Raw genomic sequence first — 12337 nt, forward strand, 5'->3', positions numbered from 1 at the left:
CTTTCTCCTTTATTCTTGGTTAGTCTAGGCAAAGTTTGTCAAATTTGTTGATCTTTTCAAAGAAGAAACTTTTGGTTTATTGATATTTTTCTGTTGTTTTTCTATTCTCTGTATTGTTTATTTGTGCTTTATTTTTAATTATTTCCTTCCTTCTGCTTGCTTTGGGTTTAGTTTGTTCTTCTTTGCTAGTTTGTTTAAGTGGTTAGGTTACTGATTTGAGATATTTTTTCTTTTAATGTATGCATTTATAGCTATAAATTTCTCTCTAAGCATTTTTTTTTTTTTTTTTTTTTTTAGATTTTATTTATTTTATTTTTTCCCCCCAAAGCCCCAGTGGATAGTTGCGCGTCGTAGCTGCACATCCTTCTAGTTGCTGTATGTGGGACTCGGCCTCAGGATGAACGGAGAAGTGGTGCCTCGATGCGCACCCGGGATCCGAACCCGGGCCACCAGCATCGCAGCGCGCGCACTTAACCACCAAGCCACAGGGCCGGCCCCTCTCTAAGCATTTTTGAAGTTGGTAAATCTTTACACACCACCTGTTAGACATTAAAGTGAACTTCAAGTGAGGGTCCAGATTCTTTAATTATACTGAAAATTTTTATTGAATACGAATTAAATTAACATTGGCTTAAAATTTCTTGTTTATGGAAAGACTTGTCACTGAAATTGAAGCAAAACACAATAGCAAGGATACAGAGCTGAAATTGGGGTCATGACTTGTGATTCCATCTTTACCATCAGCCATTTGGGTGATCTTATGCAAATTAGTAACCTTTGTTTCTCAATTTCTTCATGTGGTCATGAACATGAAATAGGAATATTTTAGGAATTTTTTTATAGGCAGTTATGAGGCTCACTTGAGGTAATGTATATAAAATACTTATTTAATACTCATGTTTATTTAAATTCGTGTTAAATATTGACTAACTACTTGTTTTAAAAAATGCTTGCTGGTTCGTCAAGAGAATGAGACTTAGGAAGGAAATGGGGAACCCTCCACTGAGATTTAGTGAAGCCCAACTTTCTGTTATTGTTCAATGGAAAAAATTCATGTGGGTTGATCTTTCAGCTCTTCAGCTGTTAGTGTTAAACTCGCTGACCCATCCTTTAGTGGAGATAGACAATTCTGTACTACAGTCAGCATTAAGCTTAAAGTAGTATATGGTCCAACCAAGACAGATGCTGTTGTTGAGAGCAGTTAAGAGCAGGGGCCCTGGAGCCTCACTGGCAGGTTTTGAATCTTGACCTTGCCTCGTACTGGTGCCGGGACCTTGAGGAAGTTGCCCTGTTCTCTCTTAGAGTTTCTCACCTGTAAATGGGTATAATATTAGTATTTACCACAAGGGGATGTTGTGAGGATTAACAGAGTTAACACAGGTAAAGATCCTGGCAGATAGTAAGCATGAACTAAGTGCTAGCTATTATAATTGAAGGTTTAAGCAGAAGCATTGAAGACCGTTGTGGAGGGCATTTGCTGTTTTTTTTTTTTTTAAGCTGGACTAATGTCACTTTCTTTTAGGGAACTGCTCCAGCCACTGCAACCACGTGAACCTGCTAGAGATTGCTAATCCTAGCCCTTGGCCTGGTCCCAGAGACAGCATGTGACTCAGACTGGCCTAGAGTAATAACTGTTTCCCTGGCCACATTGATGGCCTGAGCTGGGTCAGCCAGAAATCTTTTTCCTAACTGCAGTTAGAGACAATGACTTTGCCTCTTGGGTCACTAACTAGAATGATTTGAGTCTCTGTTGATGCATTTGGGTTGTTTATTTCTTGGTTTTTTTTACAAACAACGTGGCAGAGACATCTTTGTTCATACAGGACACCTGTGGGTTAAAAAACTTCCTGGAATAGAATTATAGTTTTCATTTAAATACATTACTTTCAGTCTCACGTTGAGTATTCTTTATTATTCTAGGTTTCTGTACAAGATGAACTAGTTCAAGTGCAGCCAAAGTTTAAAAGTAATCTCCTTGAGTCTGTGGAAGTTTTTCGTGAGGATGTAATGGGCTTTTCAGAAGCATATGAGAAGGTAATTTAAGTATTTACATGCTGTGTGTTAAAATGTTCTGGAGTATGTTTGCATGAGATGAAAGTGATAAACCCTGAGAAATACACTATGATTTGTACCTTGTATGTAAGAGGCTATATTTGCATATTTGCAGCTATCCGAAAAAGGGGATAGCTAGTCCTTTAAGCATGTTTTATAGAGGAAGAAAGAAGATTTAACTGTTAAACGGAGCAACAACTTTGGAGATTGTGGAAGGATCAAAGGATCTGGTGTTGTCTTTTCTCAGGGCCAGAATTCTCATAGTTGAAAATGTAGCACAGTTGTTGGAAGGCTGTAAGAAACTAGAAACACCCTAATACCGGGGTGTTATGCCACTGATTTTTTTTTTTTTCCACTAATTCTTAGAGAACCAAAAGGGTCACTGAAAATAAATAATAAATGTCATACAGGGTCAGTCCCACAGACTATTCAACCTGGTATAATCATTATAATGGTCGACCTCTGAAGTTAAACTCAGAAGTTGGATATATTCCCCTAAAATATTCTACTTTCTTTTAGTGGTCACAATGGATCTGAATTCATAAAATAATTTAAGCCCTTGGTGCTACTTACATGACACTTTTTTTTTTTTACATGTACTAAACTTACCGATTTTAGTTGGATTAGTCAACAATTGATTGCCCTGTCATTCTATTATATGGGGAATCTGGTCTATTATTTTGTGTATCCATAATATTCATGATTGTACGGACCATCTGAGGTCCTTTTTGCAGCTATTTTCTGGCTCATGGCCGCCAGAGATGCCTTCTGCTTCTTCCAAATATTCAACCATGTGTATCTCTATTTCTATACTGCGCTGAACAATTAGTGAAAGGAGGAAGTTCCCAGAACTCTGTCAACAACCACAGCATCATCATTTATAAGCATAAATGAAATGAAACACAGCTCTAGTGGTACAAACTTCATACAGGATGTAATTTTGTCACATTTTTTATTGGCTTTGTCAAGGTCCTTTAAAAATGAATGGAAGTTGGAGTGATGCAAATGTTCTAAAACTAATTGTGGTCATAGTTACACAACTCTATGAATATACTAAAAACCATTGAGTTGTACATTTTAAATGAGCGATTGTATAATACGTGACAGGTTTCAATAAAGTTTTTGCAAAAATAATGAAAGCTTTGTGTACAGGACAAAATTACACCATTTAAATTAAAAATGTTTATTTATTTAAAAGGAAATAGTAGATAAGCCCAATAAATTGATAAATATATATGATTAAGAATTAAAATTCATTACAGGAAGGACCCATGGTTCCAAATATACCACCCCAAGAAGCTAGCAACAGGCTACAGATATTTCAGGTAAAACTACTTTTTTTTTGGTTACATTGACAATGTGTTGTTATTCTTTAAAATGATTTTAGGGAAAAATTTATGTTTTACCTTACAATGGGAAAGTTGATGTTTAGAGTGCTTTTAATTGTATTCTAATCTGCTTAATAATATAATTGATTCCTTTTCTTGTGTCCCTCCGTGCTCTTCTCCACAAAATATCTCTCTGTATTTTTAGAGAATTTAATTTTGAACTTGTGTATACCTTATTCTACTTCCAAGCATCTTATTTGTATATAAAGTGATAAAAATTCATAGAATAGGGCCGGCCCCGTGGCTTAGCGGTTAAGTGCGGGCGCTCCGCTACTGGCGGCCTGGGTTCGGATCCTGGGCGCGCACCAACGCACTGCTTCTCCGGCCATGCTGAGGCCACGTCCCACATACAGCAACTAGAAGGATGTGCAACTATGACATACAACTATCTACTGGGGTTTTGGGGGGGAAAAAAAAAAAGGAGGAGAATTGGCAATAGATGTTAGCTCAGAGCTGGTCTTCCTCGGCAAAAAGAGGAGAATTAGCATGGATGTTAGCTCAGGGCTGATCTTCCTCACAAAAAAAAAAAAAAATTATAGAATAATAAAATGTATTAAGATAAGAATTAAAATATTGACCCTGTTTTCCATCTGTATCTATTTCTCTTATTTAATTATTTTTTTTTATTGAGGTAACATTGGTTTATAACATTATATAAATTTCAGGTGTACATCATTATATTTTGACTTCTGTGTAGATAGACTGTGTCGTGTTCATCACCAAAAATCTAGCTGCCATCAGACACTGTACACATGTGTCCGTTTACCTCTTTCGCCCTCTCCTCTCCCCACTTCCCCTCTGGTTACCGCCAATCTATTCTCTGTGTCTATGTGTTTGTTGTTGTGTTTTATCTTCCACATATGAGTGAAATCATATGGTATTTGTCATTCTCTGACTTATTTCACTTAGCTTAATACCCTCAAGGTCCATCTACATTGTCATAAATGGCAAGGTTTCATCTTTTTTTTATGGCTGAGTGTTATTCCATTGTATATACACATCACATCTTCTTTATCCATTCATCCACTGATAGGTACTTAGGTTTCTTCCGTTTTTTTTCTTCCTTCTGTATTCATCACTTTAAACTTCTCAGCTCCTTTCTCCTACCTCAGACCATACAATACTTATTGGATCAGACCAACCATTCACCGTCTTTTTTTACACTCAGATTGCTGAGCACATCTGGAGAAAAATCACACACCCATTTGGATTAAGTTTTGCAGATTCATGGATTCCTATGTAAGCTAGCCCCTCAGGAGCATGAAGCAATTCTGTTATTTGTTCCTGTTCTCTATCTTGTTTCCTACAGTGGCTGTACTCTTCGTTCATGTTCTCTTTATGTCCCCTATCCCACCTGCATTCTTAGTCATTAAAAAAAATTTATCAGATGCCTACTGTATATCTTGGTTGATAGAAAGATGATTAAGAAATGGTTCTTACTTCTCAGCTGCTAAAATCTGGTAGGGCGACAGAGAACTGGATAGATAATCACAAAACTGTGTGGTGAACACTATGATCTAGGCATGTGAACTCCCTGCAGATGGAAAGAGCTCCCAACCCAGATAGAGGCTGCTGGGGCAGATAGAGAAGGCTTCCTGGAAGAGGAAGCATCTAAGCTGTGTCATGAAGGACTAATTAGAGTTAGTCAAGGAAAGAAGGAGGAAAAACAAGTTAGGCAGAATTTGTGGCTCATACGAAGGCCCAGCAATGAGGAGATAAGCAGGGAGATTTAGGGAGATGTAGGGAGTGTAATGTGGGGTGCAGCGTGTAAAGAAGATAGTGATGAGGGATGGAGCAGCAGAGCAGGCAGAGATCACTAATGGAGAGCCTTGTAGTCTGTAATAAGGAGCTCGTAACCTATCCTGATGAGGGCTGGAGGGCTCTAAACAGGGAAGATGATCAGATATGAGTTTTTTAAAACAGTTGTGTTTTTAAAAGATTTCTCTGGCATTAGTGTGGAGAACGGTTTGGAGGGAGGATGGTCAGGCTGGTGGCAGTTTCAGTAAAGCAAGCAAGAAGTTATAAAGATAGAGACCAAGCAAGTACAGTGGGAATGAAGAAAACAGGATAGATCATGAGTTTATTAAAGATATCGACTTGATAGGCTTGGAGCCTGGGTTGAGGGGAAAAGATCAAGGTTTCCAGCTTGGGCAAATAGATGAAGGTGGGACTATTTTACTGAAGTATAAACATGGGAGAAGGAGTAGTTTAGGGATTTGTTTGAACAGATGACTTTGTCTCCAAATTTACAGAGAAAATTTCGGGTCCGTGATATAAATTTCAGAGAGACGTGACCCCCTTCTTGTCCAGGGGGCGTCTTTACTATTTCCCTTGTCTCTTCTTAGGTTGACCCTTGTCTCTCTATGACTTTTAAACTCTTCCTCTTTACTAAATCTTCCCAATCAGCACTTTAAAAACTGTTTGTCTTTCCTTCTTAAAATGGCAATAATAAAAATCTCTCTCTGTGCTGCACCCTCTCTAGCTCTCACTTTTCTCTTTTCTTCACCCAGCCCCCATTTCTGCCTGCATTTATACTCAGGCAGCTTCCACGGTCGTCCCACCAGGAGATGCAGAACTGCTGTCTAAAAACCAGAGTTTTTTCCTTTACTAGAAATACCCAAATTTTGCAGCAAATCAAACCATATGAAGGCTTTCTACAGTATACCTGAGTTTTGCCACATAGTGGGTGGGTATTTCTAAATATCTCTTTACTTATGTCGGAGGTTACTTCATATCGCTCGATAATTGGGTTTTTCACCCCAAAGTGGATAAATGGAGGAGTGGAGTCAGTAATCTTGTTCTTCTTGCGTTATATGTATCTTCCATGGATGGTTCAGGCTGGTTCCATGCACCCTTTTGCCAAAAAGGTTCAATCGAGTTGGAGGGAATCTCTCAAGTCGCAGGTTCTCCTGAGAGTGGTAGGGGTAGTTCAGGCTTTTTCCATCATAATCAACTGGAATACCCCTTGATTTGAATGTTTTAAAATAGAAAATCCATATCCTGATAAGAAAAATATTTCTCCAGGATCATTGGAGCAACCAGAAATTGCAGTTGGTTTTTAGTGGAATAAGCTTGTGCAAAGTAGATGAAATCATCTGTCACAGAGACCAGTGTCTCTGCCGCCTGGCTTCCGGAAGAGTGGGTCTAGCCTAGTAGCTCTTGTGAATTTCTATAAGGTAGGTTGCATGTGCTGGCTAGAGTCTTCATGGGTTGTAGCAGGCCCAAGCCTTTCGCTTATATATGATGTCCTCAGACAAAAAGTCTAGTCCCTTGCTGTTGTCAGGGTTCTTCTTTCCCCAGAACTATGGTGGTCACTCTTGGACTAAAACCAGCACCCCCTACCACCCTTGCCAGCAGTTTATGCTGGACCCTGGAGGAGGCTCTCATCTTTTGCTACCTGGAGTCCTCAGGTTTGGACCCAGGGTCCCAGGGAAAGGCCTGCCTCTCTGGAAGAGCCAAGACTAAGACTGACCTGCTCACCTGGTGGCTGCCAGCTGAGCCATGAGGAACCCCTTAGCAATAAAAGCAAGATGAATTATGAAATAGAGTAATGTTCGATGGTGATAAGTGCCAAGGAAAAAAATAAAGCAAGGAAGGGCATAGAATTCTGGGCTGCGTGTATGTGAAATGGAGGTACAATTTAAAACAGAGTCTCCAGAGAAGGCCCCCTTGGGAAGGTGACATTTGAGTAGAGACCTAGAGAGGTAAGGGAATGAGCCAGGCGGATATCTGGAGGAGTAGCCTTCCAGGTGGGGGAAGGAGCAAGTGAAAAGGAGCTAAGTGAGAGCATATATGAGAAGCAACAAGGAGGTCAGTATGGCTAGAGCAGAATGAGCAAGGAGAGAGTAATAGCAATAAGGCCAGAGAGGTAAGGAGAGGACAGACTGTAGAAGACTTGCCAGCCCCTGGGAGGGCACTGGCTTTGACTCCGAGAAGAGTGACATGATCTTACTTGTGTTTTCAATGGATCACCCTGGCTACTGTGTTGAGAATAGATTGTTGACAGTGAAGGGTAGAAGCAAGGAGACTAATTAGGAGGCTATTGCACTAATCCAGGTGAGAGGTGATAGTAATTTGGACCAAAGTGGTGGCGTTGGAGTTGATGAAAAGTGGTTGGAGCCTGGCTATATTTTGAAGGTAGACCCACTTCCTCATCTTTCCCTCAGGAGTTAACAATTTATTGGTCAGCAACTGGGATTTTAACGTGCCACCTTTTACCAGGGGTGTGGTCACTTCATTGGAAAGACACCATAGGTCCCATCTCTTGTCTTCTTGCCCCTACTGTTCTGCCTATGTCTAAGGGGTCTGAGCTGAGCAGGATGTTTGCTATGCATCTGGCTGGATATGTGACTTAGGGTAGGATTTGCAGACCCATCTCTCTTTAAAAACAGGTGCCCACTCTGCCCTCCAAAAAAGCAAGTGCCAAGATCTAGATCTGGAGAAGAAGCAGGAGCCTTGCCTTGGGCCTTGTGTCCCAGTGGTGTTCTCTGATGCAGCTTTACTCTGATTTCGGGAGTTAGTGGGCACTCTGCTGGCCTGCCAACAAAGCTGATATTTTGTTCCCCATTTGGCTGGTGCTGTAGGTCTTTTTATATTATTTGGCACTTGAGTGAAAAAAGAGTGAGTGATTGGCATCCATCAATAGTCTTCACCACATTAACAAGATTTTAAACGTCATTATTTGAATGTATGTTAACTTGGAAGTTTTTGTTTCTCCTTTCCTGGTGTTCACACAGTCCCATGAACTCTTCATTCAGTAAGTTTATTGAGTAACCACTATACTAGCCACCAAGGAATATAAAAAATGAAAAATATGGCCCTTGCCCTCTAGGAACTAAGAGTTCAGTGGAGTTCCTCCAACATCGTCGCACCTTCCTGATTTGGCTCCTGCAAAATATGCTAATATATATGTCCCATCTATATTACTATCTGAGCATTGTGAGGTCTGATGCAAGATATTTTCCAGGGCTGGGAATTTAGGATCCTTATTGATATGTTATACCATTTATGTAGACCACAGGTATCTTGTCACAGGTGGATTATTTCTATTTGCTTTTGTGCTTTAAACACTGTTAATACTTAGCATTCCAAGTGGAGAGTATTCAAATTCCAATTCAAAAGATGTGTGCATTAACTTTGCTGATTTAAATTGTTAGAATTATTTCAAAGGGTGTTAAAATGGAATCCTTCATTTTATAGACTCTTTATTTCTTGTAGAGAGAGCAGGGTTGAATGGATTATACTAACCCTTTACTCATTTGAACACTGTAGGAGAGTTGACCAGTTTAAATTAGCAAAAAAGCCTAAATTATAGATTTTTAAAAATGCAGTTTTATTGCTTTCAGATGTATTTATGAGAACTTAAAATATATGTCTTCTGGGGACCACTTAATTTAGTAAAGAAATAATTTTATGTAAAATGGATACTTTTAGAATGCTTGAAAGTTAATTTTCCTAAGTGCTTAACTTTTCCTCTGATAGCTTGACATTAGTATAAATTTGCTTCACAAATACTTGTTTCACGGTATTATTAAATAAACCTCAATATAGCTTTTATTCTGATTATCACAAATTCTACTTTAATGGGATCTGAATTAACTATATTTTACTACAATTTAAAAACCTTTTTATAGGCCAATTTTGATGATCTGTGGAGGAAATTTGTTACATATTCATCTGGTGAACAACTTTTTGGATTGCCTGTGACTGACTATGAGGTTTTACACAAAACCCGGTAAGTTTAGAAATTGTACAAGCGTTACATGCAGATAATTAAATACCGTCCATTAGAAGAATCATGTCATCCATCATTAAATCTTTTATCATGCAGAGAAGATCCTTCCTTGGAACACTCCTAAATATTTCCCTTATTCCTGGCTATTCCTGACCCATTGGAGACACAATCTCCATATACAAAAGCAATGTTCTAGGAGTAGAAAATATATTGCAAAAATTCTGGGCGTTCATGGCCTATATTTAGCCTGTGCTTTGTTTTTTTATTTTCACTATTTTTGGTTAGTGTCGATGATGGTGCAGAAGCACAGCAATTTTGGATAACTTTTTTATTTAGAGGAACAGCCATCCTCAGCTCTCAATCCCTTCTTACTGCATTTATGCTAAGTGCTCTTCCCCATTGGATAGACATAGAATTCATTGAGATTGAAGGCCAAGGAACTTAATTGATTTTAAACAGTAACAATTGATTTTAAGCAGTGGATCTAGGATTTAAACAAGTATATTTTAATAGAATTTTAAATATAACTTTCCTCAAAGGCAAAATTAAAATAGTGATATTAGCTTATTAGGATCTTGGCTTTAGAGAACTTTATATTGACTTCTTTTATAGTCACAGCATGAAAATTATGGCAAAATAGACATGAAATTGTCTGCAGATAAATTAATGCTTCAGCCATTTAGGGTAGATGGTTTGTACTCTTTTTCTAAAGTAGTCATTTGCCAAGCTTAACCCGGTACCAATTGTGTTAGAACTGCAGATGTCTGGTCCTCGCCCCTGACTTACTGAATCGGAATCTCTGGGACGGAGTCCTAGGAAATCTGCATTTTAATAAACTCTCTCATTAATTCTTTTGCACACTCAGTCTGAGACTCAATGTTTTACTTTAACTCTCATTATTCTAGGAAAAATAATCATCCTCACTTACCATCTGGACCAATGGACACTTTTTATTTTTTTATTCTTTTAAGTAATTTATGAATAATTTACAGAAGTAAGAATAAAGGCATGGTGAAAAGAAATTTTATTATAAAATTCATAAGAATTTAAGCAGAGAAAACCCAAACTTTTACTCCATAGTGTCCTGGTTTGAAGATACGTATACATGAAATGGAGACCAACTTTTGAATGCAACCAACTGCTCAGCTGTCATGCATGGAGCTGGAGCATACCCGTCCTGTAAACACTGATTCCAGGTCTCAAATCCAACTCCAACAGCTTCTAGCTGATCATTACTTCTGTTTTTTCTTGTGCTTTCATTGTTAAAACTCAAGACTGTTGAAAACTTGGACACTCATGATTTTGTTGAAGAGAGGATCACCATCTTCTTTGCACTATAAATACAAAAATCTCTACTTTTAGGTTTGAATGATCAATTCAATGAATTTTTTCATTCCTGCACCATCTGTTTCCTTTAAATACACATCTGCCTTTAACATTTGTCTACTTATGGACTGTATCAAATAAGACCTATGCAGACATCATAAATAAGGAAAGAACACTGTCACTTTTTCACAGAATGGGATGGTCTAGGATCTTTTTGGAAACTGTTGCATGGTGAAGCCCTGGCCTCTATTGAAATATATTGTTCACTCATAAATTATTGTGTTTAATAAAATTCATCTAGGTTATTGTCATCTAAAGACTCATAGTCTGAGATTTACCTTACACCATCAGGTTCACTGTCAAAATTAGAGTCTAAAGTGTTGCTTTATGTCTCTTTTCTGTTTAATACTTGGGAAGAACCTTCCTTTGTCAATTTTCTTCTCTTTACTGTTTTAGGTAGAAAATGAAAAATTCTGAATTCTTAACTGTATTAAGTGAAAGCCAAATAAACAAAAATCAAAAGACTACAAAAATATTATCTCTAGAGTTCTTCTTTGTGCTTTCTTGAAAGATGATGCAATACTTTGCATAACACAATAAGAAACCTGAAGGATGATGCAAGAGTGATTATTTTTTTCACTATTGCCTTATCTTTATAGGTGATTTTATCATTCTTCTCTTTTCTTATTATTTTAGTCATTTTTAGCATAGTTGGGAATAATCAGTGATTAATAATGAAATAATTCCTAGGGTGGTGAATTAGCAAAATGAAACAAGAATTGGAAAAACAAGATAACTAAGATTCCAGAATGTGTCAGATTTATAAAAGGGTCCAGTGCACCCATATGGTAATTGCAAGATAGAGAGAGTTTTACTCCATTTAAAACATAAGCAAGTATTATCTTTTGCCTCTGGATTATCTATAATAAATAACATGAGTTGTGAATATCAAGCCTTACAAATAGTTAGAACTACTTAAGAAATAAACTCAAAAACTTAAATTGGATCCAGTGGACCCTCATGATATGCTAAAGGTTAAGGAATTCCTGGGAGAATCCACAAACTTTGTTGAGTGGTCAATTTTTGGTGTTTTATGCAATAAAGAACATTTCCTTTACTTGGACCTGGAATCCTTCCTTTTACTCTTGTTTTGGATATACCTTTATTTGGGCAGATGAAGGAAAGCTTTTAGTAGGAAAGTGATGTTTAAAGTTATACTTAAAGGCAGACATTGTCATAAAAATCTAGCTTACATTTGAAAGAAAAAAATCAAATGAAACCTTAGCCTTAGCTTTGATCTTGTTATCAAGTTTTGGTCACATTGTTTGCAAAATTTGGTATGGTAATAATAATCAAACCATTTGTTAATGTCAAGTCATAGTGTGATTTGGAATATTTGAGAGCTGTAAACCTGACCTAATTGATGGAACTTTAATAAAGTCTTGGTTTGGAAACCAACAGGGTTGTATGCATGTTGGTGTCTATAAGATATTACACAGATAATGTATGAAATCTTTGATTGGATGAATTCTGCCTATCCAATAGTGGAATTGATTTTTAAAATATACATTATGTAATGACTTAATTATTTGGTTTCCCAGAAAGGAGCTCAACTTGCTGCAGAAACTTTATGGACTGTATGATACTGTAATGGGCAATATTAGTGGTTATTATGAAATGCTTTGGGGAGATGTAGACATTGAAAAAATTAATGCAGAACTGCAGGAATTTCAAAACAGGTGAGTTTCAATTGAATTAAGCTTACCTTTTTCTATTGCCTATCTTCTTAGGGTCCCATAGATATTTCACCAGTGAATTTATCCTCTGATACATTGCT

The 12337-nt window shown here is 37.5% G+C and overlaps 1 protein-coding gene across 1 annotated transcript in view; it reads left to right on the forward strand.

The window, feature by feature from the left end:
- The window catches only part of DNAH8 (dynein axonemal heavy chain 8), a 290688-nt gene that overhangs the window by 90547 nt on the left and 187804 nt on the right, over positions 1–12337 (forward strand). Inside the window, exons 28-31 of the mRNA XM_014782746.2 lie at positions 1921–2034; positions 3315–3377; positions 9074–9174; positions 12102–12239. Of these exons, the coding sequence (XP_014638232.2) occupies positions 1921–2034; positions 3315–3377; positions 9074–9174; positions 12102–12239 (416 nt within the window). The remainder of the gene's footprint in view (positions 1–1920; positions 2035–3314; positions 3378–9073; positions 9175–12101; positions 12240–12337) is intronic.

Source organism: Ceratotherium simum, chromosome 13 (assembly GCF_057802395.1).
Source record: "Ceratotherium simum simum isolate JZ-2026a chromosome 13, ASM5780239v1, whole genome shotgun sequence".
NCBI classification, from domain to species: domain Eukaryota; kingdom Metazoa; phylum Chordata; class Mammalia; order Perissodactyla; family Rhinocerotidae; genus Ceratotherium; species Ceratotherium simum.